The 27888-nt window shown below is 33.7% G+C and overlaps 2 protein-coding genes across 2 annotated transcripts; one reads left to right on the top strand and one right to left on the bottom strand.

Annotated features, from left to right (window-relative positions):
* Nucleotides 1–165: 165 nt before the first annotated feature.
* Nucleotides 166–27794, top strand: LOC308552543 (olfactory receptor 6C2-like; the record flags this gene model as incomplete). Its single annotated transcript, XM_081127776.1, has 2 exons — nt 166–409; nt 27052–27794. The coding sequence occupies 2 exons, from the start codon at nt 166–168 to the stop codon at nt 27792–27794; spliced, it is 987 nt and encodes a 328-aa protein (XP_080983902.1).
* Nucleotides 6327–7265, bottom strand: LOC308552870 (olfactory receptor 6C70; the record flags this gene model as incomplete). The annotated part of the gene is made up of 1 exon (XM_081128257.1): nt 6327–7265. The coding sequence occupies one exon, from the start codon at nt 7263–7265 to the stop codon at nt 6327–6329; it is 939 nt and encodes a 312-aa protein (XP_080984383.1).
* Nucleotides 27795–27888: the final 94 nt, after the last annotated feature.

The raw sequence follows: 27888 nt of genomic DNA, 5'->3' as shown, positions 1-27888 counted from the left end.
ATTGAAATAGTGACAATATTGATTATGATGAGAAATAAGAAAATAAATGTAGACTGCTTTGCTTGGTATTTAAACGCATAGTCTTTTGCTACAGAATTTGAATATCTGTGTCCTCATAAGATCTCTTATTTTTACATGTGATTGGGTAGATTTCAAAAGTCAGTAATGAGAAACGACACACCAATAACAACTTTTATCCTGCTGGGATTAACAGATGACCCACAATTACAAATTCTGCTTTTTATCTTCCTATTTCTCACCTACGTATTCAGTGTAATAGGGAATCTGACTATTATCACCCTCACATTGTTGGACTCCCATCTTAAAACTCCCATGTACTTTTTCCTCAGAAATTTTTCCTTCTTAGAAGTCTCATTTACCACTGTCTGCATTCCTAGATTCCTGTACAGTATATCAACTGGGGATAATACCATTAGCTATAATGCTTGTGCAAGCCAAATATTTTTTGTTATTTTCTTCGGAGCAACAGAATTTTTTCTCCTGGCAGCCATGTCCTATGACCGCTACGTTGCTATCTGTAAACCCCTTCATTACATGACCATCATGAACAATAGGGTCTGTACCTTATTAGTCCTCTGCTACTGGGTGTCTGGCTTGATGATCATCCTCCCACCCCTTAGCCTGGGCCTCCAGCTGGAATTCTGTGACTCCAATGCCATTGATCATTTTAGCTGTGATGCAGGTCCCCTCCTAAAGATCTCCTGCTCAGATACATGGGTAATAGAACAAATGGTTATCCTTGTGGCTGTATTTGCACTCATTATCACCCTAGTGTGTGTGTTCCTGTCCTACACATACATCATTAGGACAATTTTGAGGTTTCCCTCTGTCCAACAGAGAAAAAAGGCCTTTTCTACTTGCTCATCCCACATGATTGTGGTTTCCATCACCTATGGCAGCTGCATCTTCATCTACATCAAGCCCTCTGCAAAGGATGAGGTGGCCATAAATAAAGGTGTGTTCATGCTCACTACTTCAGTTGCACCCTTGTTGAACCCCTTCATTTACACCCTGAGGAATAAGCAAGTGAAACAAGCCTTCAGTGACTTCATAAAGAGGATAATATTTCTCTCAACGAAACAGAAGCTTTGATGAAGCAGAGTAAAATGACAGAAGAAAGTCCTCTAAATATTTAAGAGCTTCATTTATTTCATTGCTTTGTGCCTACACTTTACCCCTATTAACCTTCTCAAAGACATTTAATACTGCATTCTATCTCACCTTAATCAATTGCTTCCTCTTCTTTCAAACCAAACTCATACATCATCTTTTCTCTCATTGTGAACCTATAAAATATATTTCCAAGTAATTGAAATTGCCTCTATTTCTGACCTAGTCTTTTTGTCAGTGTTCTGTAAAGAAAAAAGAGTAGTGATATTTAGAAGTATAAAAATTATCCCTGGCCAATGTGGCTCAGTTGGTTGAGTGTCGTCTCGGGCACCAAAAGGTTGCTGGTTTGATTCCCAGTCAGGGCACATACTCAGGTTACTAGCTCAATCCCCAGTGTGTAGGGTGAGACAACTGATCAATGTGTCTCTCTCGCATCGATGTTTGTTTCTCTCCCTCTCCCTTTCACTCTTTCTAAAGTCAATAAATATACATTTTTAAAGTAGCCCTGGCCAGTGTTGCTCAGTGGTTGGAGCATCAGCCCATGCACCAAAAGGTCATGGGTTCCATTCCTGGTCAAGGGCATGTACCTGGGTTGCAGGTTCCATCCCCAGCCCTGGTCAGGGCAAGTGCAGGAGGCAACCAATAGATACGTCTCTGTCACATTCATGTTTCTCTCCCTCTACCTCTCTCCCTCCCTTCCACTCTCTCTAAATCAATGGAAAAAATATCCTCTGTGAAGATTAACAACCACCAAATAAAGTATATAAATTATATAAAAGATACATTATGTAGTAATAGTATTAGTTTTTCTAAGACAAAGTTATCAAAATTAATATTATAAATCTAAGAATCAAATAAAAAATAGAAAAGAGCAATAGCAAAGATGTTGAAAAATAAATCAAATCTACCCTTATTCTATTCAAACTATTCCAGAAAATTTAAGAGGAGGGAAAACTCCCAAACTCTTTTTATGAGACCAGCATCATCCTAATCCCAAAGTAAGATAAAGACACTACAAAGAAAGAAAATTACAGGCCAATATCCCTGATGAACATAGATGCTAAAATCCTCACTAAAATACTAGCAAACCAGATCCAGCAATACATTAAAAAGATCATACACCACTACCAAATGGGATTTATTCCGGGGATGCAAGGCTGGTACAACATCTGCAAATCAATAAATGTGATATATCACATAAACAAAATGAAGGACAAAAATCATATGATTGTATCAATAGATGCAGAAAAAGCATTCAAAAAAATCCAGCACCCATTTCTGATAAAAACTCTCAGCAAAGTGGGAATAGAGGGAACATACCTCAACATAATACAGGCCGTATATGACAGACCTACAGCCAACATCATACTCAATGGGCAAAAACTAAAATCATTTCCATTAAAAACCGGAACATAACAGGGGTGTCCACTTTCACCACTCTTATTCAACATAGTACTGGAAGTCCTCGCCATAGCCATCAGACAGGAAGAAAACATAAAGGTATCCAAATTGGAAAGGAGGAAGTAAAACTGTCATTATTTGCAGATGACATGATACTGTACATAGAAAACCCTAAAGACTCCATCAAAGTACTACTAGATTTGATAAATGAATTTGGCAAGGTAGCTGGATACAAAATCAACATCTGGAAATCAATGACATTCTTATACACCAACAATGAATTTTCAGAGAGAGAAACTACAGCAACTAAAAAAATAAGATACCTAGGAATAAACTTAACCAAGGATGTAAAAGACCTGTACTCAGAAAACTATGTGACACTGAAAAAAGAAATAGAGGAAGATTTAAACAAGTGGAAGAAGATACCATGCTCATGGATTGGAAGAATTAATATCATTAAAATGTCTATACTACCCAAAGTAATTTACAAATTTAATGCAATTCCTATGAAAATACCAACAGCATATTTCACAGACCTAGAACAAACATTTCGAAAATTTATATGGAACCAAAAAAGACCCCGAATAGCTGCAGCCATCTTGAGAAAAAAGAAAGGAGTGGGAGGGATCACATTACCAGACTTCAAACTATATTACAAAGCCGCTGTAATCAAAACGGCCCGGTATTGGTACAACAACAGGCTTATAGATCAATAGAACAGAACAGAGACCCCAGAAATAGACCCACGCCACTATGGTCAGTTAATATTTGACAAAGGAGACAAGAGCATACAATGGAGTAAAGACAGTCTCTTCAATAAGTGGTGCTGGGAAAATTGGACAGATACATGCAAAAGAATGAAACTAGACCACCAACTTTCACCATACACAAAAATAAACTCAAAATGGATAAAAGACTTAAATGTAAGTCACGAAACCATAAAAATCCTGGAAGAAAACATAGGCAGTAAAGTCACAGACATCCCACGTAGTGGACTTTTCACTGATACATCTTCTAGGGCAAGAGAAACAAAAGGAAAAATAAACATATGGGACTTCATCAAACTAAAAAGCTTCTGCACAGCAAAAGAAAACAGCCTCAAAATAAAAGGAACCCCACGGTCTGGGAAAACCTATTTGCCAAGGATGAATCTGATAAGGGGCTAATTTCCAAAGTGTACAAAGAACTCATAGCACTCAGCAAGAGGAAGACAAACAACCCAATTAAGAAATGGGCAAAGGACTTAAACAGACACTTCTCCAAAGAGGACATACAGATGGCCAAGAGACACATGAGAAAATGCTCAATGTCGCTAATCATCAGAGAGATGAAAATTAAAATCACAATGAGGTACCACTTCACACCTGCCAGAATGGCTCCATCAACAAATCAACAAACAACATGTGCCGGCGAGGGTGTGGAGAAAGGGGACCCTAGTACACTGCTGGTGGGAATGCAGACTGGTGCAGCCACTATGGAAAACAGTATGGAGATTCCTCAAAAAATTAAAAATGGAACTGCTTTTTGACCCAGTGATTCCACTCCTAGGAATGCATCCTAAGAATCCTGAAACACTAATCAGAAAGAATATATGTACCCCGATGTGCATAGCAGCACAGTTTACAATAGCCAAGATCTGGAAACAGCCCAAGTGCCCATCAGTAGATGAGTGGATAAAAAAGCTGTGGGACATTTACACCATGGAATACTATGCAGCTGTAAAGAAGAAGGATCTCGTACCCTTTGGGACAGTATGGATGGACCTGGAGAAAATTATGCTAAGTGAAATAAGCCAGGCAGAGCAAGACAAACATCACATGATCTCACTTATATGTGGAATCTAAAGAACTTAATAAACTGATAAACAGAATAGATTCAATGACATGGAAGCATAGATGGGACTGACGAATGTCAGAGGGATGGAGGAGGGCAGGTGGATGGAGGGGGAGAGAATAACCAAAGAATTTATATGCATATATGCACAGCCCAAGGACACAGACAATGGTGTGGAGAGGGACTGGCAAGGGGGGTGGGAAGGGATGGAATGGGTCATTGGGAAGAAAAAGGGACATCTGTAATATTCTAAACAAAAATAAACATACACACAAAAAAAGAATTGTGGCATCTATGTGTTCTAAAAGCTGACACTTGAAGAAGAAAAAATATAATTTCATAACCCAGTTTTGGAGGAAATGAAACATAGTTTTATCTTTTTTCTTTTTATTAAATTTATTGGCGTGACATTAGTTAATAAAATTGTACAGGTTTCAAGTGTACAATTCCATAATGCATCATCTGTACATTGCACTGTGTGCACACCACCCAAAGTCAAATCTTACATTACCGTATATTTTACCCCTTTACCTTGTATTACCTCCGCCACCCCTTCCCTCTGGTAACCACCATACTGTTGTCTGTCTATGAGTTTTTGTTTGTTTGCTTTTCCTGTTTGATCATTTGTTGCTTTCAGTTTTATATCCCACATACGAGTGAAATCATATGGTACTTGACTTTTTCTGTCTGACTTAATTACGCTTAACATGATATTCTCAAGGTCTATCCATGCTATTGCAGATGGCAGTATTTCATCTTATGGCTGAGTAGTATTCCTTCGTGTATCTGTACCACATCTTCTTTATCCAATCATCTATCAAAGGACATTTTGGTTATTTCCATGTCTTGAGAACTGTGAATAATGCTGCAATGAACATAGGGGTGCAGATGTCTTTGCAAATAAATGCTGTTTTTCTTTAAAGCATTATTTGAATTTTGAGAAATTGATATTTGATATCATTTAGAGTAGGAAACTTACACAGAATTAAAAACTAATAATTATATAACAGGTCATAAAATTTATCATCTATTTCCATTTTTTCAATATGTTCATTGACATGTTCAAGAGATTAAACTTGCTTATATATTCTTGAAAAATTATGTGAGAAATCAACTACTTGCTTATTAAATCACATTTTATTTTCTACTGCAAGTTTTTAAATCAACCCAAATAATAACTAAAATAAAATCACACAAATGAAATGCATGTTTCATTTCAAAGGAAATTATGCTTTATTACTATCTTGACAATTGACATTTCAAAAGATCACTTTACAAAAGAATTCTTTAAATTATTATTTTAAAGTGTAAAGTTTCTTGAAGCATCTTAAGCATATTTCATAATGACAAAATTCATTTCATCTAAGAATTTTAAAGAACATGGCTTTTTTAAAAATTTATCTTTATTGTTGAAAGAATTACAAATGTCCCTTTTTTCCCCCCATTGACACCTTCTACTCCACATCCCCCCTGCCCCAGGCCTTCACCACACTATTGTCTGTGTCCATGGGTTATGCATTTATGCATATAAATTCTTTGGTTAATCTCTCCCCCAGACCCCCCCACACATACCTTCCCTCTGGGTTCGTTAGTCTGTTCCATGCTTTTATGTCACTGAGAATATGACTTTTAAATAAAACATGGTATATTTATTTACAGCTCTCAGAGAACTTAGAGTCTATGATAAAATCAAAACTCTTCATTTTATTCTAACATGCTTTTAGAGGAAATAAATTTTGCTGTTTTATTTTTTTTTATATTTCTAACATAGTAAGGTTTCACGTTGAAGAACAGAAAGTTAAATTCAGAATGTATAGAATAAAGAGAGTTTATAAGCTTGAGTAAACAAAGTATTCCAACTAATTAATTATTAGAGATTAATTCTTAAACTAAAAGAGTCAAAATTAGTTGTGTTCCATGTTCCTTTTATGTTTTTATGTTAATTATTTTAATAAATAATATTACTTGTCTACAGGAGAAAATATCTTTCTGAATACATCTCTGAAGGCTTGTTTAACTTGCTGGTTCCTCAGAGTATAAATGAATGGGTTCAACAAAGGAGCAATAGAAGTATTGAGCACAGCTACTCCTTTGCTTAAAGTGATTCTTTCATTTGCTGATGGCTTTATGTAGATGAATATACAACTACCATAAGTGATGGATATAACAATCATATGAGAAGAGCAGGTAGAAAAGGCTTTTTTCTTTTGCTGAGCTGAGGGGAATTTTAGGATTGTCTTGATGATGTAAGAGTAAGAAAGGATTACCAATACCAATGTAACAATGAGGGTCATCACAGCTAAGAAGAAAGTAATCAGTTCCACTAAATGTGTGTCTGAGCAAGAAAGTTGCAAGACAGGAAAAATATCACAAATGAAATGATCAATGATATTTGAAGCACAGAAGTCCAAATTAAGAACCAAAATCAATAAAAGGAAAATAACCAGGAATCCAGTTACCCAAGAACTGAGTACAAGCTGATGACAAACTCTGCTGCTCATGATGGACGTATAATGCAAAGGTTTGCAGATGGCAACATAGCGGTCATAGGACATAGCTGCCAAAAGGAAAAATTCTGTAACCCCCAAGAATATGTAAAAAAATAACTGAGTTATACAACTATTATAGGAAATGGCCTTTTCCCTGGTTACAATGGTGATTAGGAACCTGGGGATGCAAGCACTTGTGAATGAAATCTCCAGAAAAGAGAAATTTCGGAGGAAGAAATACATTGGGGTCTCAAGGTGGGAATCCAGCAGAGAGAGTGCAATAATGGTTAGGTTCCCAATCATGCTCAACATGTAATTCAGAAATAGAAATAAAAAAATTACAATCTGTAACTGAGAATTATCTGTCAGTCCCAGAAGGATAAACTCTATCTGCTTTGTGTGGTTCTTCATTTCTCTTTTGAGATTTCAAATTCTAGAAAGAAAAAGATACAAAAATAAGAAACTACATGAGTAGCTTTATATCCAAGAAATGATATATAAAAGGATCCATATTCACAAACATACCCATTTACAATGTAATACTTTGTGATGTGAAGATACAATCTGGAACTATGCAACAGAAACTATTTAAAAAACCACCATTGAAATCAACTTAGTTTTGGAAACTGACCAGCACTACCCATAGTTGTTGGCTTTTTCACCCTTACTTACAAACTCCTAGTCATTTGTAACTAATTTCAAATTTTTCTCTTTGTAAAAGACATTAGATAAAATCTTGCTTCTAGGTTCAAAAATAATCCATTCATTTTTAATTAATTTCATCAAAATAAAATTATACCATATATAATGAATTAAGATCTATAATTAAATTCTGAAACTTTTTCTTTCATATTGAAATGGCATTTACTTAGCATCCCATTGTAGCCTCTTGCAACTTCTCTATGAACTACTCCTGAATATGTAAGAAATAACAAAAAAAAGGGATGTAAGACTGTTATATCACAACAAAATAAATATAGCTGAGAAGAGCAGGTAGAAAAATTAAGGCAATATAAAACATATATGGCCACATTTACAAAAAATAATAATATCCTATTCAGGAATTCAACATTTGGTACATGTAACTGAGACCATAAGAGAAAATGTGGAAAATGCATTGCATCTCTTCACAACCTCCACCCATTTATAGGTATCTAGAACCTAATCCTGCTTTCCAGGCACAGCTCTGTGACAGTGAAAACTTCTGCTTTCTTGTAGCATTGCCTCTGTCCTCACGTCCACCGCAATCACTCATATAACTAATCGGTGACTATTAATCCAAGGAAGTATTGGCAAAAAGAAAGTGTGTGATGATTTGTGTAGGACAAGTACTTTCTGCTAGCATTTTATGTTTGCAATTGCAGGTTTTCAGAATCTTGGGTGGCCAATAAGGAAAACGGATGAATAATAGAACCAAAGTATAGCAAAGTGGGAGCCTGTTAGAAATTAGAAACTGAATTTAAAACTGCTAATCCACACAAAATCCAGCTAGGTATTTGAGAAACAAAAACATAGTAATGGCTAATTAGACAAATGACAATTCACTCTTAAGGTTAAAAGTTTGGACATTCTTCTTATTGTTTAAGAATGCAAGTTTTAAAGTTAAGTTCACACAGAAAAATAAAAAATAAGAAACAGTGTAATATGGCTAAATCGAGAGTTTAGAATCAAAGAGATCCTTTTGCATATTTACTCTGTTACTTATTACCAGTCAGATAGTCTTGATAAAATTAATTTCTTTGTTTTAAATTTTCATCTATAAAAAAAGAGAAAATAGTTTTGGCCTCAGTTATAAGAATTAAATGAGATGTGCACAGCATATATCAATGTCTAGTAACTGCTTAATAATCAGTGAAGAGATCAATACACATAAAAACTGTAAATGTGTAGCAATATTTTAGAGGATGCCACTTCATACCTTAAAATCAGATATAGATTCCTTAATTAAAGCAGTATTAATGTTTCTGAGAATAGGAGGACTATGGGTGGGAATTAATAATTAGCTAAATTCTAGCAGATTTTTTTACTGGAATCTGACACAAGGATGCTAATGATCCTTAAATATCCTAAAATCATCAATATCCTAAAAATCTCTAACCAATTAAACAAGACTAGAAAGAGAAATTATAAAATTCAATTAAAGACTGGATTGGTAAATAAAATAGATTTACTTTCTATTGATCTGATTGGGTCCTTAGAATATATAAATAATAAACTGAAACTATTATAACAATAAGAGAGTTCAGTAATGTGAATAGACTAAATACATTTCTAAGAAGAAAATAAATGTTTAGAATATATAATGGAAAATTTACTTTTCTCAAAAAGTAATTCAACATCTGTATTAAACATAAGCTGTATGGCATGGCATACTTTAAGAGTGAAAAATAGAAAACAGTCTAAATAGTTACAAATAAGCAATTCTTTAAAAACTTTTATTCTTTCAGAAAATTCCATTTTTAAATGAGGACATTGATGAATATATATTCTAATTTAAAATATTCTTAAATTATTTTAGGTACAAAATTACAAAAAGATTTATAAAATTGACCCCATTTTATGTCTAATATGACACATTCAGATATGATTTCTGCAAATACATAAAAATAATTAATTAATTATTTTTAATTATTAATAAAGTAATTAATACTTTCAGTGGGATATTAAATCATAGTGCATTTATATTTTTCATAAAAATTAATTCATTCTTAATAACGTCTTACCAAACAACATTATCCAATAAGACATTTGTTCAAACTTCTCTAATCTATAAAAGAAAAAAAAACTGTTAATGAATTCAGATCATTGATGGTCAAATATTTTTGGGTCATATTTTCAACTAAAATAAATCCAGTGATACACTTAGTTTTCTTCTTACACTGAGGAAATCTTTGTCGCCAATTTGCAAAATAGGTAAACTATTTTCAAATAAACTTAGAACGTAAGGACTGATAGAGAGAGAAAAATAAACTAAAGCATATAGCATAAAATGTTTTCCTTTAAATAAAAATATTTAAATTACATTCCTTCTTATTAACTTAATTTTGCCAACCAATACCTTTGCCTGTTTTGTACTTTTTCTTCTTTTTATTATTACGTACATAATATTTTCTCTTCTACATGATTTAGTCCATTACTTCATAAGTTAATTCACAAAACCCACCTTATTTAGGTTAACTATTTTATTCCTTTAGCAAATCATGGTTTTTCATTTTATATTTCTTAGCATATTTCCTCTCTTATTTTAGTTTTTCAGTGAGTTACCTCCAGGCTCTTGATGGAAATGGTAGATCCTAGAGAAGCACAGAATCTAAATGTCTCTTCCTTGATCTCATCTTCTTTTGGCCCTGTTCATTTTTAGTATGTCCTTGCTCTAACTTCCACTCTTTCTGCTAAGCACATTGAGCATTCCTGTCAATTCAATGTTGGTATCAGAGTAATTTCAAACCACAACACTGGTTCTGCAACCAGTGTAGATTTGGCAATCAATAATTATCAGTGGTAAGTTCTCATGGCTCTAAGGGTTGATTAAAATTAGCACTTCAGCCCTGGCTACGTAGCTCAGTTGGTCAGAGAGTCCTCCAAATACCCCAAGGTTGTGGGTTTTATCCCTGGTGAGGGCACATACAAGCATACAAGAACCAATCGATGAATGCACAAGTAAGTGGAACAACAAATTGATGTTTCTCACCAGCCGGCATTGCTCTGTGACTGAGCATTGACCCGTGAACCAGGAGATCATGGTTTGATTCCCAGGAAGGGCACACGCCCAGGTTTCAGGCTCCATCCCCCGTAGGGAGCATGCAGGAGGCAGCTGATCAATGATCCTCTCTCAGCATTGATGTGTCTCTCTCTCTCTCCCTCTCCCTTCCTCTCTGAAATCAAATTTAAAAAATTTTTGATGTTCCTCTTTCTCTCTCCTCCCCCTTCTTCTCTGGCTCTTTTATAAATTGTGAATGCAAGAGCATTGATTTTACCAAAATCAATCAATAAAAAGATAAATAATTTTTTTTTAACTAGCACTTCCAAAAAAGTTATTTTTTCTATTTTTAAAAATGTGGCAAAACATGTGAAGGCAATTCTTCCGGAAAAATATCCTCCAACCCTAGGGTTGTTCAGGCTCTTTTTACATAGAGAACAGTAAAATAATCACCATTATCCACCATTCTACAGTGCTGTGTATGGTTTAAACACTAATGTATTAGAAATGCAGGTGCGAGTGCATAAATCAAAAGCACATGCTCTTGCATTCACAATTTATAAAATGACAAATAATGTTTTATTTAAAAAGGAATAATAAAATATCACCTTTAAATCACTGATATATATTTGTATGTAGCTTACATGGCATTTGTAATTATTCTTAAATTTTTGAAAGAAAAGTAACAGCACTATTTTACTTACCACTAACAGTATGTGTTGGTATCTTCTTTTTCTCTAGATTACATGAGCAAGGATCAACTATAATGAAGGCCCAATGTACTTATTGGAAAGCAGTATTTAATTTGTAGTAGGAAAATTAATGTAATTTCTCAAGTTAATTCACATCACAGACCTAAAGTGTGACTATTTTAATAATGTAATTTTTCTTCTCTATCATATGGTAGTATCTATGCTTTGGATAATAAAGGTTTCTTATAAACTCTTCTTTTTTGATACCAAAATAATTTATAAGATGTGTGTCCAACTAACCCCAAACATTCAAAAGAATTATCATAACTGAGATGATTAGCTTGAAACTTAGGAAATATTTGCTGGTTTCAAATTACTTAAAAGGAGTGAATGCCTCTCTATAAGAAATCTAAGGGGATCGTGTCTCTAAGTAGAAACAAGAAGGGTAAAAAAATATTCAATAGAGCCTACACCAGTAGCATTAATTTTAAAAAGCTTATTGTTTCAAGAATGATGATATAAAGTACCATTAGGGTTGTGACATTTAAAAATATGCATTTTAAGGCAATCATGTAGACACTGAAAGCTAGCAAATTATTTTGAATCATAAGGAATAAATGTGGGCCAAGATGCCAAGATAATTCCTTTTGAGGATTTGCTGGTTTTTTCCCCACTATGTGACTCTTTCACTAAGAGAACAGCATGTGGGTCCTAACACAAATACTACTTCTACCTATATTTATTTTATTTTATTTTATTTTATTTTATTATTTTATTTTATTTTATTTTATTTATACCACAGCCCTAAGAAGAGTGTAGTATGCATCATTATCACCTCCCCTTTACAGACAGCAAAGGATCAAGTTCTACCTATTTTTTTAAAAAGCAACTGTGTTCAATATTAAGAAAAAATAGAACTCTGCATACTACTATGATTTAAGAAAGAATACTTTTTTCAGTGATTTGAGACTGTGCATCTAAGTCTAACCATTCTGAAATATTACTAATTATAACACCTATCATGTATTAAACATTTACTATGCATGAAGTATTGTGCTAATTGTTGTACATACATTACCTAGTTTATCATCATAATAGGCAAAATATACATAATTATGAACTTTTGCTCTTGAAAAAACTGAGAATTGGGGAAATTATTTTACTTGCTCACCGAGTGTGTGTATCATTCATAATATGGGTGGAGTAGTTCTGATTTGATTTTGTGTAAATTTTAACATTGGGAAAATTAATAAATATATTAACATTGAGAACTAGGAATCTCTGTAGAAAAAAAGGGGAATCAAACATGAATGGGGGAAAATTTAGTGTTGAATTATAATTAGAGACAGCAATGTAAACTAATGATTTTTTTATTTTAATAGCTACCATTTATTATGCCAAGTACTATGTTAAATTTAGGTTCTTTTTTAAATTTTTATTGAATTTATTGGGGTGACATTGGTTTAAAAAATTATATAAGTTTCAGGTGTACAGTTCTATAATACATCATCTGCATATTGTGTGTGTTCACCACCCAAAGGAAGTCTCCTTCCATCACCATTTATTCCCCCTTCTCCCACTTCTACCTGCCCCCACTCCCTTTCTATCTGGTAATTACCATATTGTTGTCTGTGTCTATGAGTTGTTGTTCTTTTTGCTAAAGCCCTTCACCTTTTTCACCTAACCCTCCAACCCTCCTCCCTTCTAATAGCCGTCAGTCTGTTTTCTATATCGATGAGTCTGTTTCTATTTTGTTTATTTTGCTCATTAGATTTCACACATAAGAGAAATCATACGGTACTTGTCTTTCTCTAACTGGCTTATTTCACTTAGCATAATACTCTCCAGGTCCATCCACGCTGTTGCAAAAGGTGAGATTTCCTTCTCTTTTTTTATTGTTCAAAATATTACAGATGTCCCTTTTTCTCTCCATTGACCCCTTCTACCTTGCCCCCAGTGCCCTCCCCAGTCCCACACCACACTATTGTCTGTGTCCTTGGGTTATGCATATATGCACATAAATTCTTTGGTTAATCTCTCCCCACCCACCCTCCCTCTGATATTTATCAGTCTAATCCATGTTTCCATGTCACTGAATCTATTTTCTTCATCAATTTATTAAGTTCTTTAGATTCCACATATAAGTGAGATCATGTGATGTTCTGTCTTTCTCTGCCTGGCTTATTTCATTTAGCATAATATTCTCCAGGTCCATCCATACTGTCCCAAAGGGTACGAGGTCCTTCTTCTTTACAGCTACGTAGTATGCCATGGTGTAAATGTCCCACAGCTTTTTTATCCACTCATCTACTGAATAGGGATTTGGGCTGTTTCTAGATCTTAGCTGTTGTAAATTGTGCTGTTATGAACATAGGGGTGCATATGTTCTTTCTGATTAGTGTTTCAGGATTCTTAGGATATATTCCTAGGAGTGGGATCACTGGGTCAAAAGGCAGTTTCATTTTTAATTTTTTGAGGAACCTCCATACTGTTTTCCATAGTGGTTGCACCAGTCTGCATTCCCACCAGCAGTGTACCAGGGTTCCCCTTTCTCCACACCCTCGCCAGCACATGTTGTTCGTTGATTTGTTGATGGCAGCCATTCTGGCAGGTGTGAAGTGATACCTCATTGTGGTTTTAATTTGCATCGCTCTGATGATTAGTGACGTTGAGCATTTTCTCATGTGTCGGCCATCTGTATCTCCTCTTTGGAGAAGTATCTATTCAGGTCCTTTGTCCATTTTTTAATTGGGTTGTCTTCCTCTTGTTGACTTGTATGAGTTCTTTGTACGCTTTGGAAATTAGCCCCTTATGAGATACATCCTTGGTAAATATATTCTCCCATACCGTGGGCTTCCTTTGTATTTTGAGGCTGATTTCTGATTTCCTTCTTTTTTACAGCCGCATAGTATTCCATGTGCAAATGTACCACAGTTTTTTATCCACTCATCTACTTATAGGTACTTGAGCTGCTCCCAAATCTTGGATATTGTAAATAAAGCTTTAATTAACACAGGGGGCCCAGCCGGGCATGGCTCAGCAGTTGAGCATCGACCTAGGATCCAGGCGATTGGGGTTCAATTCCCGGTCAGGGCACATGCCCGGGTTTTGGGCTTGATCAATGACTCTCTCATCATTGATGTTTCTCTCTCTCTCTCCCTCTCCTTTCCTCTCTCTGAAATCAATAAAGGTATATTTAAAAAAAAAATTTTAATTAACACAGGGGTGCATATAACCTTTCAAATTAGTGTTTCAGATTTATTCAGATATATTCCTAGAAGTGGAATGGCTGGGTCATAAGGCAGGTCAATTTTTAGTATTTTGAGGAAACTCCATACTGTTTACCACAGTGACTGAACCAATCTGCATTCCCATCAACGGTGCATAAGGATTCCTTTTTCTCAGCATCCTTGCCAACACTTGTTTATTGATTTATTGATGACAGCCATTCTGACAGGTTTGCAGTGATATATCATTGTGGCTTTAATTTGCATTTGTCTGATGATTAGTGACCTTGAGTGATTTCTTTCCTTTTTTTTTTTTTTTTTTTCTCTCTCTCTCTATGTCTCTCCCCCTCCCTTCCACTCTCTCTAAAAGAATTAATGGGAAAAAAAATCCTTGGGTAAAGATTAACAAACAGTAAAAGAAAGAAAGAAAGAAATCTCCTTTACAACATTTCAACTAGTGACCTCCCAGCCTCAACATGGACATCTCCTATGCCAGGAAATTCAAGCAATGCTATACAGTATGAAGAGCTGATAACTCTTAAGAAATGAGTGTTCTTACCTGAGTGTGCTTGCTGTTTTCATATACTTAAAAAAGAAAGAAAGAAAAAAATCGAGTGTTCTTAGGAATATCACATTTATCATCATGGAAGAAAACCTAGCCGAGCAGCCAAGAACACAGGCTGTGGAATCAAATCCTGACCTCTACCATGTTAAACTTTCCTAAATCCTAAAACAGAGTGTACTCCAAAGGCCACAAATAAAGATTACTCAGGTCATCTTACATTTTGTTCAAAAAAGACATTTGAGGCAAAAAGGATAAAAATAAGAACAGAAACATTATCAAATACCATTGCTTTGAGATTAAAGAAAAGAATTCCCCCTATACTGATTCATCTACTTACTTTCCATTAGTGATGTCGAATCCCTTTACTTCTCCTTTGAAAACTTGGAGCCAGGCCAGCCAGAGGCTGGGAGGAGTTCTGCTTCTACTCCTTTGAGATTTTCCAGGCTATATAACTTTTAAAAAATAATTTTAAAAAATATTGCATCTTCCCAAAGATTGACATAAATAAAATGTTCTCCATATTCTTATATTCATGAATAGCAAACATTTGTTTCTAATAAACAATGAGTAAGCAGGACATCACTGACCATGTGTTTAGTAAACACAGGCTCCTGTTATACTGAGACACCTGTAGGAATGCGGTAGTCCTGGGTCCCTGTAGATGGGAATTGGGAACTTCAGAGGCATGTGGGGAAGTGTTCCATTACTTGTATAGGTTTACTTTTAAAAAAATTATATATATATATATATATATATATATATATATATATATTTTTTTATCACCATTTATCCCTCCTGTACCCCCAGACAATTACACACTGTTGTTCATGTCCATGAATTTTTTTTTCTTTTTTGCTCAATCTCCACCCCAGCAGAACCCCCACCCTGAGCTGTCTGCCTGTTCTTTGAGTCTGTCACTATTTTGTTTGTTCATTAGATTCCTCATATAAGTGAAATCATATGGTACTTGTCTTTCTCTGACTGGCTTATTTCACTTAGCATAATGTTCTCCAGGTTCATCCATGCTGTTGCAAAGTGTAAAATTTTCTTCCTTTTTATGGCTGAATAGTATCCTATTGTAAATATACCCCTGCTCTTTTATCCACTCATTTACTGATGGACACTTGGCTTCCAAATCTTGGCTATTGTAAATAACACTGCAATGAATGTAGGGGTTCATATATTCTTTCCAATTAGTGTTTCAGGTTTCTCCCGTTGAATTCCCAGAAGTGGAATCACTGGGTCATAAGGCAGTTCCATGTCTATTTGTCGAGATATCTCCATACTGCTTTCCACAGTGGCTGCACCAATCTGCACTCTCACCAACAGTACACAAGGGTTCCCCTTTCTCCACACCCTGGCCAGCGCTTGTTGTTTGTTGATTTATTGATGATAGCCATTCTGGCAGGTGTGAGGTGCTTGAGTGATTTCTTAATGGATTTTTTTCCCCCTAGCTTTGTCTTTTGAAAGATCCTAGAAAGTATTTTGACAGCATCACCCAAAGTCAAATTTTATTCCATCACCATAATATATTTGACCCCCTGTGTTCTTTACTATCCTCTCACCGCCCTTCCCTCCGGTAACTACCATACTGTTGACTGCGTCTATGAGCTCTTGTTTGCTTGCTTTTCTTGTTTGTTTATTTATTACTTTCAGTTTTATATCCCACATATGAATAAAATCATGGTTCTTGATTTTTTCTGTGTGACTTATTTGGCTTAGCATAACATTCTCGATACTCATCCCTCTTGTTGCAAACAGCAGTATTTCATCCTTTCTTGTGGCTGAGTAGTATTCCATTGTATATCTGTACCACACCTTCTTTATCCAATCATTTATCAAAGAACACTTTCGTTGTTTGCATGTCTTGGCCACCATGAATATATGTTTGTTTGTTTGTTTGTTTTTAAAAAAGAATATAGGTTAACTATCTAGAGATTAGATCTCCAATTTTGTTCTTTAACACAGTGCACATAGTTTGTTATGGTAGTCAGATAATTCCAACATCTCGAGATACAATTTGTTTCTAGATTTCTGGGTTTTTTTCCCCTAATTGTTTCATGTCTGATTATTTGCAGGACACTGCATTTGAAGTTTTTCTTACATAAAAAAACTGGGGGCTACATATGATTTTATCTACTCCAGAGAGAATTTTTTCTCTTTTCTTTTTCTGTTGGGCCAGAGAACACTGGCAGCCTTTTATTTGCCTGAAACCCTTTCTTCACTTAATTTTCTTAATACCACACTCCTACTGCATGCACTTTGTGCTCTTCCTAGATATTATCTGCTAATCCCTCCTTATTTTTCTGACTTCTGCATGTTGAATTCGCCCAAAGCCCAGTCTCTGGATCTGTTGTGTTTTCTTTCTACACTTATTCCCAAGGTGTTCCCATTTAGTCTCACGTTTGAAAACTCCACCTATATATTGGAACATAACCACGTCTCACCATTTCCATTGCCATTTTTCTGGTTAAAACCTTATTTACTTATTTATTATTTATTTGACATTTTACTACTTTAGTAGGCAAAGATGTTGAGATTGAACTCATAGCATATGAGAAACTAGTATTGACCATCAATCCATGATATATACTAGGGTTTTTTTAATTTTCAACTTTGGTTAATATACTGATAAAAATTAGCATTTGTATAACAGTGCTAATTATCACCACAGGCTTTTCTGCTCAGATTTTATCTTTCTCAGCCTTAAAGAGAATCAGACTACCATATGTGGTAGATTTGAAGAGAGGGTGATGGAAAGAAAATACAAGATGCCAGTAGGCAATGAGCAATATTCTCATTGTTTCACTCAAGAAACTTAATTAAATTTTAGTTTTAGCACTTTTTTCTGGCTTTGAGACTTTCTGTATTAGGCTTTCGTATCAGTATGAAACTAGACCACATGTAATTTTACTATAGTCCAGCTATATCTAAATAAAATATAAATAGGTATTTTCCTTTTTCATAATTTAAAAAGATGCTTTTATTTACTTTAATATTCTAGCTTTTATTTACTTTAATATTCTATCAGCTGTGAACATTTAAAATGCTCTCACTTTATCCTACATAAGTGGGACATCAAGACCTTCTCTAATAATATAAAATGGTGGGTTGGAAGGTACACAGGAGTTTTTCTTTTTTTTTTTTTCTTTTTACTTTAAATAATCTTAATTTTTCAATTACAGTTAACATAAAAGATTATATTAGTTTTAGGTGTACAACCAGTGATTAGACATTACATATCTTACTAAGTGATCACCCTGATAAATCTAGTACCCACCTGGCACCATACATAAATATTAAAATAGTATCGACTATATTCCCTATGCTGTACCTTACATCCTTGTGACTATTCTTCTTGACCCTTATGGTTAATATTGGATAATCAAATATTAAATATCAAGTATCCCGTCTCTTTTCCCTTGGTTCCCATCCAGTAGTGATAAAAACAAAATGATATAAATATGGAGTGAAACTGAAATGAGAGTGTGCAGGGAAACATCTTCCTTCTGTCATTTAGAAGCTCTTTAAAACTTGTGGGCTGATTATGGCTCCCTTTATTTCTTTCCAAATAAAGAAATTTAAGAAAAATTCTAAAAGAAAATTTGAAGATGAAGCCAATAAAGAATTATAATGGTTGATTTTTAATTAAATGGCATTGGAACAACTGCCTAATCATTTGGGGGTAAATTCAATATATTCATACCTTATACCAGCAATAATCCAGATAGAGTGCAGATATTAATGTAAATAAAGGAGATCATAAAATTACTGGAAGAAAATATAGACAAGGTTGAGATGAGTAGTGTCTCAAATAATGGCAACAGATTCTGAGATAATAAAATGAAAGGAAAATATGTTTTTCTGCACATTAACAAAATTTTCTTTATAGCACTGCCATAAGTTGTCTTAAATGTTAAATAACAAATTATTCAATAGGGTTTGTAACATATAATACCTGCAAAGAGGTAACATCATGAATATACACAAATATTTTAGAAAAGAACAAGGAATTTTTTTTCAAAAACAATGAAAGTGTAGGAATATTCTGTTCATAAATATAGCATAAATTACCGATAAACATTTGAAATTTGCTATATATCATTTGCTGTATATCATTTGGGAATGAAAGTAAACAAAATAACAAAATATTATTTGACTCATTTCAGTAAAGATTTAAGTACACTGATAATACAGTTTGACCTTGGTGTTATTAATGCATCTTTCAGTCTCCAAGGACATGGTCCCAATTCCTAGATGCATTAGTTAATTTTGTTTTGTTTTGTTTATCTATATTAATTATATTTTACATTCATTAGTCACTTTGAAGCAGGGTCACCAGTGACACTTTATTTTTAACTTAGTTGCTACTAACTAATACCAGTTGGCCATATAAAGCATCCTCAATCATATCTGTGTTGAAATTTTTAAGGGAGGCTTTCTGTGTTAAAATTGCTGGGCAATCAATTTCTCAAGAAGCAAAGAGAATTTCTCATTTTCCTTTGCCTGTTTACTAGTTTTTCCTTCTTTCTAGCCATTCAGATTACGCAGATATATAGTAGTTTCTTTTTTAATTTAGATTGATATTGTAATTCCTAATAAGTGTTAGACATAGGGATGCAAAAGTTGACATAGCTTGTGGATGCATTTCCACTGCAACTTTGAGTGAAAGTTAAGTGAGAAAGCATGACTAGATTGTATCCACATTACTACTAATAATAATTCTTGTTTAATTGTGAGTTCCACTAGGGATCTGTGATAAAAAGAAAAACTGAAGCCCAAATGAGAGACTATAGAGTAAGTATGTTTGTATTTCTCAAATTAAATTTTTTCTATTCTGAAATTTGGAAAAATAATTAAAATATTTCCTGTCACTTTTCTAAGTGTGTGTGTATATATGTAAATATATGTGTGTGTATTTTCTAAAATTTGAACAGTTCATAAAGAGATGAGGAATTAATTTCACTTTTTGAATGTCATTTTCAAGAAAGTTAATTATTGAAGCAAATGAGAAAGTTTCTATGCCTGTTTTATGTTATTTATGTGGGCAATAAAATAGTCAAATTTGATGGGCATATAATGTAACATCTATTGCCCCCATTGCTACCACACACAATCTCAATTACATAAATACATCTGTTCCAACTTAATTAAACTCGGTGTAACATTTTATCTAAAAAAAAATCTTGTCTTTTTAAAAACATAAATACTTTTTTATGTATAGGCATATTAAACAAAAATTAGTAAGTTATACCTGCAATATAATTAATTAGTCAGAACTTTTCTTTTTCTTTAAATATGTCTTTATTGGTTTCATAGAGAGAAAAGGAGAGGGAGAGAGAGAAATATCAATGATGAGAGAGTCATTGATCAGCTGCCTCCTGCATACCCCCTACTGGGGATCGAGCCCACAACCCAGGCATGTGCCCTGACTGTAAATCGAACCTCAATTTCCTGGTTCATAAGTTGATGCTCAACCACTGAGCCATGCCAGTGGGGCTGTCAGAATGTTTCTGCAACATGATTCTGAAGAAGGTAACTAGAGGACAAAAGGGTTGTTTTGCATCCTGAAATAATACCCAGGATCAGTGGGGACTTTTGCTAGAAATTCCAATAGCACATGAAGAGAAGAAAGGAAGAAAGAAGGGTGGGCTCTGGTGAACAACAATCTGGTGTTTCTCAATTTGCAAAGTGTGGATCTGAAGAACAGGATAGGATAACAGCATTTAGATAAAAAAATTTTGCCCATGAGCCTATATCAATGTTTGTCATCTCTGATGGTGTCTAGATACTCCTAAGGCTGCTTTTTGTTACATAGGCTCCATCTAAGACCATTTGTCAAAGAAAATCCTAGGAACAAGATTTGGTTGAAACTAGCCATCTAGTAATACACCATACAAAAGAAATGCTAACTCTAGTCTAACTGGACTATAGTCTAAGTAGTTTGCCCTATATACTACCAGTAAAATTATGAAGCATATCTTCACAGAACTAAGGAACTTTCTAGAAAAAGGATCAGGTAAGTATAAAACAATAAAAAATAATCATTAGCTCATATCTAGAACTTTTAAAATACCTCCTTACCTTATACTTTTTTATATCCCCATTTTTCCACATGATCAATATTAGAAAGAATATAAATGAAAATTTCTGTGGACTTTTTACAATCCGGGTGACTGTAGTCTACCTTTCAAAAAGTGGTGGCCTAAAGGTCAAGGGAGCATGATTCAAACTCTTATACTGAAAGAAGTACCATCAACATTAGTGTGCTATCTTCTAGAATCCAGATGAACCACAGGAATAAAAGCTTCTGCCAGGTAGAATCTTGAAATATAAGTAAAGAGTGTATCCTGGTCTTTGTTCATAAATATCTATGTGTTTAAGTAATATACTGAGAAACTATTATATTCCTGGAGAGGTGATAAGATCTGAGTATATTACTGAGAATAAGATAGGCCCTGAGCTCAAGACTATCAACCATCTAATTGGGTGACAAACAAATAAGTAATATGATGTGGTTCTGATATAAGGATGATGGATACAGGAACACATTGGAGATGTATCTAGCCTAGTCTGGAGGAACTGAGATAGAATCTCAGAATTTATTCTAGATGCACTGAGGAAAGTGGATCAAAATGATCAAAACAGGAGACAGGAAGTCCAGTTAGAGCATGAATGTTTCATTCTGAGTGTGAGAACTTTCCATGTTCTTGCATGTAGCAGTATTTTTATCTTCATTATTATAGTCTTCCATTTTATGAATATATCACAACTTAAAAATTGTTTCTATCATTAATGGACATTTTGGTTTTCTATGGCTTGAGATTATTGAGAATAATACTCTTATAAACTTTCTTAAACATGCATATATTTAGTATACATACGTACACATTTCTATTGGGTAAACACCTAGAATTGAAATTTCTTTTTTTATAGATATCTGGACATTCCACTTAATAAATATATTCAAAAAGTTTTTATAGTGTTTATAGGAATGTACACACTAATCTTCAATATGTTAGTGTTCTATTTACCCCATATTCTCAAAAAAGATGGTATGGTTCACCTATTTAATGTTAGTTATTCTGAAGATTGTGTATTAGTTGTGAACTTAATTCCTTTTTCCCTAAGTACTAAAACATCACATTTTTAATATGCTCACTGGGCTTTAGATATATTCTTTTGTGAAGAAATGCATCTAATTGTTATTAGGTTGGGTTTTGTTTTCTTATTGATTTGTAGTAGTATTTTATAAATGTGGATTGCAGTCCTTAACAGTTGTGGCAAATATCTTCTCCCACTCCATGACATCTTGTATAAATCAATTTTATTAAAATACAACTTACATACAATAAAGTGCATGTGTGTTAAGTGTAGCATTCCAATGGGTTTTGACAAATGTATATATACATCCTTAAAACCACGATGAAATCAAAATATATAAAAAAGTGTTTGTGCTCCTTAATTAATCCCTCATAATAGATTGGTTGTCTTTTCTAGAACTGCATATAAATTAAATTTTATAGTACTTTCGCTTTGCTTTGTATATATTTTCCCTTGGCATACTACGTTATGATTTATCCATGTGTCACATATGAATTCTTTATTCTTTTTATCGCTATATAGCATTCCCTGTATAAATATATCACAATGTGTTTATTTATTCACCTATGTTTATTTGTATTTCATTCCACTTGGGTTATTATGAGTAAAGTTGCAATTATAAAGTCTTCCTGTAGACATATGCTTTTTTTTTTTCCTTTGGGGTAAATACTTCAGAATGGATTTACTATGTCATATAAGTACTGCACCCCCAAGTGGTTTTATTAATTTATATTTCTAGTAGCAATATATAAAAATCTTAATTGCCTGATGTTATCCCCCACTTTCTCTTGTTAGTACATTTAATTTTGACTATCCTAATGCATGTTTAGTAATATCTTATTGTCATTTTAGTTTTCATTTCCTTAACAACTAATGATGTTTGAGCATCTCTTCTTGTGCACATTTGCCATTCGTGCATCTTCCTTTGTGATGTATATGTTCAAATCTTTGACCATTTTTATTGGGCTGTCTCTCTTTTATGAGTAAATTGTGTGTGTATATATAAATACATACAGATATATTTATCTTTGTATTGCATTAAATATATGATATGTATTTACTAAAATGTATATTGCATACATATATGTGAAGTACAAGATCTTTGTCAGATGCATGATTTCTAGTATGTACGACTTTCTAGTGCATGACTTTTCACTTTTTAACACTATCTTTCAAAAAGCATAGAGTTTTTTATTAGGTCTATGATCTATTTCAAGTTTATTTTTTGTGGTGTCATTTTCTTTCATTAAATTTCTTTTAATTTATTGATTTATTATCGATTTTTTTATTATTGTTGAAAGTATTACAGATGTCTTTTTTCCCTCATTAATCCCCTCCACCTGGCATCCACTTCTCCAACCCCCTCACCCCCACCCCAAGTCTTCTCCACATTATTATCTGTGTCCATAGGTCATGTATATATGCGTCTAAGTTCTTGATTACTCCCCCCCTCCCCACTCCCCATCCCAACCTTCCCTCTGAAATTCATCTGACTGCTCTCTAGTTCTATGTCTCTGGATCTCTTGTTCATTAGTTTATTTTGTTCATTAGATTACACATCTGAGTGAGATCATGTGGTACTTGTCTATCTCTGACTGCCTTATTTCACTTAGCATAATCTTTTCCAGTTCCATCCATGCTGTTCCAAAGGATAAGAGGTCCTTCTTTTTAACAGCTGCATAGTATTCCATGGTATAAAAGTACCACAGCTTTTTTATCCATTCATCTACTGATGGGCACTTGGGCTGTTTCCAGATCTTAGCTGTTGTAAATTGCACTGCTATGGACATAGGGGTACATAAGTTCTAATTGGTGTTTTGGGTTTCTTAGGATATATTCCTAGAAGTGGGATCACTGGGTCAAATGGCAGTTCCAAGTATATTTTATGGTAGCAGCACCATTTAGGATAAGACTGTTTCCCCTCAACTTGTCTTATGTTACTCTATTCCAGTACACACTGTTCTTTTCCAATGAGTTATATGCTTATCCTTATCTCAATATTACTTTTTTGTAATTTCCATTGCATTGCTATTCTAATTTGTTCAATTTATCCCCAAGTATTTCACTTTAAAATAATGCCGTAAATGATAGTTTAAAAAATTTCAAGTTCCAAATGCTCATTGTTGGTATACATGAATACAATTTCATGTATATGTATTGATTCTCTATCTTGTGACTTTGCTAAACTCAGTTATTCAAGTAGTTATTTTGTAGATTACTTAGGATTCTTTATCTACCCAGTTATGCCATCTACAGGGAAAACAATTTAACTTCTTTATTTGTAATCACAATGTCACCATTTTTTTCTCACTTTATGAGCTAGGAACTCCAACACATTGTTGAATAAGAGTTATGAAGTAGTCATCCTTGCATGGTTCATTATAGGGAAAAGCTTTCAAGCTTTTCTCTTTATATTTGATATTAGCAGAAGTTTTGTTTGTTTGTTTTATGAGTAGATGTCCTTTATCGCATTGAGGAAGTTTCCTCTACTTTCACTTTACTGAGAGATCTTTAGCATAAATAGGTGTTGAATTTTGTCAAAGATTTTTTTGTGTGTGAAACTATTCAGAAGAAAATACAGATTCTCTCTTTTTCTATTATTATGGAGAATAAAATTGATCCATTTAAAATATTAAACCAATCTCTTTTTTTAATGTGTTTTTATGATTTCAGAGAGAGAAAAGGAGAGGGAGAGATACACACATCAGTGATGAAAGAGAATCATTGATCAGCTGCCTCCTGTACCTCCTCCCTCTTCCCCCCACTAGGGATCGAGCCCACAAGCCAGACATGTGTCCTGACTGGGATTTGAGCTGAGATTGCCTGGATCATAGGTCGATGCTCAACCTCTGAGCCACACCGGCCGGGCTTAAACCAATCTTGAATTCCTAGGATAAATGTCACCTTCTCATGATATATTATACTTACAATGTTATTGCTGAATTTTATTTGCTATTTTTTATTGAAGTTTTAATCTATGTTCATAGAGGGTTTTGTTTAGAATTTCTTTCTCTTTTTTTTGTAATGTTTTTATTTGGTTTTGGTATCAAGGTAATACTCACCTTATAAAAGGAGATGGAGTCTGCTAATAATTTCTGTTTTCTGAAGAAATCTGTCTACAACTATTTTTAGCAGAATTCTATCTTAATTATGGTTTCTTTAAAGTAAATCTTAATATCCATAGTGTAAATTTCCCATCATTCTTTTATTTTTTGTTTGGTTTTGTTTTGTTTAAAATATTACAGATGTCCTGTTTTTTCCCCAATGACCCGTTCCACCCCATCTCCCCATCATTCTTTATGGTCTTCAAATGTGACTTTTAATTTTGGGGCTGGCATTTTATATAAATTTTACAATTATTTTTAAGTCCTCAAAAAACAAGGTGGAATATGTTCTCTACTCCTGTTGTCTTAAAGAGATTGTGTAGAATTGCTGATGTTTTATGTTTAAGTATATATTCCTGGAAATTTTACTTTAGAATTAAGTTAACTACAAATTCAATTTCTTTAATAGTTGTAGCACTATTAGGCTATCTCTTCTCAGATGTGTTCGTGAACTTTAAATTTTCATATGTTTCTCTTAAGTTGCCCAAAATATTTGTTTGAGTTGCTCATAGTATCTTCTTATTATCCTTTTAATATCTGAGGTCTGGGGTGATATCTTTCATTTCTGATATTTCTAGTGTGTTTTCTTTCTCCCAGTGTTTTGTTTTGTTTGTCAGTCTGGTTATAAGTTCATCAATATTATTAATCATTAAAGAACCAACTTTGGTTTCACTAACTTTCTTTATGGTCTTTTTATTTCCAATTGTTGATTTCTGGTCTTATCTTTGCTTCACTTTCATGTTTTGGGTTTATTTTTTTCCAGTTTTTTATTTTCAAAGATTATATACCTGAGTGAAATATTTATTTTCTAATATAAACATTTAAAATTATAAATGTCTGTTGCTTATGAATTATAATATACATCTGAATATTTCACATACATCTTAGATCAATATTTAACCATTGGAACCACTGGAGGTAGAATATAGCATATTTATTACTCTATAACACCATTTACTCTTCCCCTTTCTACTGTATTTATTTTTTATATTATTTCTATATACATTGGAAACTCCATTAGATAACGTTATATTTTTTTATTTCAACAATCTATTTTATGAAAGGATTTGTGTAGAATTGGTATTTTTGTTTATTTTTGAATGTTTGGTAAAAAATTTGGTAGAACTCTAAGTAGTACAATATAGACATCTGCATCTGGAGTTATCTTTTTAAGATGATTTCAGTATATATTTCTTTAACAGATATAAGGATATGTAGGTTAGATATTTTATCTTGAATTGGCTTTGGCAGATTGAATCTTTTAAATAATTGGTTCATTTTATTTAAGTTGTCAAATCTACTTTACAGAGCTTTTCAAAATATTCTATATCATTTTACTATCCGTATAACTTATAATTGTATCATATTTCTAATTCCTGATAAATTTTATCTTTTTTTCCACATCAGTTTCACAACAGTTTTGTCAATGTTAATCATCCTCTCTAAAATTCATCTTTTGATTTTGTTAATCTTCTTTCTTATTTTTCTGTTTTCTATTTCATTGATTTCATTGATTTTTGCCTTATTATTTCCTTCTGTCTAGATGCTTCTTCAACTTTTGACTTTTTTACATGTAGATTACCTATAAACACCAAAGGTAATAATGAGAAATCGCACAGCAATAACAAAATTTATTCTGTTGGGACTTACAGAGGACCCACAACAGCAAGTTCTGATTTTTATCTTCTTATTTCTCACCTACATGCTGAGCATGACTGGAAATCTGACCATTATCATTCTTACACTCATGGATTCTCATCTTAAAACACCTATGTATTTTTTTCTTCGAAATTTCTCCATCTTAGAAATCTCATTCACAACAGTCTGTATTCCCAGATTCCTGTACAGTTTATCAACTGGGGACAATACTATTACTTATAACGCTTGTGCCAGTCAGATATTTTTTATTGGACTCTTTGGTGCTACGGAATTTTTTCTCCTGGCAGCCATGTCCTATGACCGCTATGTGGCCATCTGCAAGCCCCTGCATTACATGACCGTCATGAACAACAGGGTCTGTACCATCCTTGTCCTCTGCTGCTGGATCTCTGGGTTAATGATCATCATCACACCGCTTGGTATGGGCCTCCAGCTGGAATTCTGTGACTCCAATGCCATTGATCATTTTGGCTGTGATGCATCGCCTCTTTTTAAGATTTCATGCTCAGATACATGGTTCATAGAACAAATGGTTATAATCTGTGCAGTATTAACATTCATCATTACCCTTATAGGTGTCGTTCTTTCATACATATATATCATCAGGGCAATTCTAAGATTCCCTTCTGCTCAGCAAAGAAAAAAAGCTTTCTCCACCTGTTCTTCTCATATGATTGTTGTTTCCATCACCTATGGCAGCTGTATTTTTATCTACATCAAGCCTTCAGCCAAAGAAGAGGTGGGCATCAATAAAGGGATATCTTTGCTCACTACATCTGTTGCCCCTTTGTTGAACCCCTTCATTTATACCTTGAGGAACAAACAAGTGAAACAAGCTTTCAATGACACAATCAAAAAAATTGCATTTACCTTACACAAGAGAGACTGATTTTGAAAAATGAAATGAAAATGAAAGACTCAATTATTAATATTTTTCTGAAAGTTCTAACTAGTTCAGTCAGGTTAACCTTTTCATAATCCTT

The sequence above is a fragment of the Miniopterus schreibersii genome, assembly GCF_964146895.1.
Source record: "Miniopterus schreibersii genome assembly, chromosome: 2".
NCBI classification, from domain to species: domain Eukaryota; kingdom Metazoa; phylum Chordata; class Mammalia; order Chiroptera; family Miniopteridae; genus Miniopterus; species Miniopterus schreibersii.
Note: the sequence above shows the minus strand (reverse complement) of the source record. Positions and strands in the feature narration are given on the sequence as shown.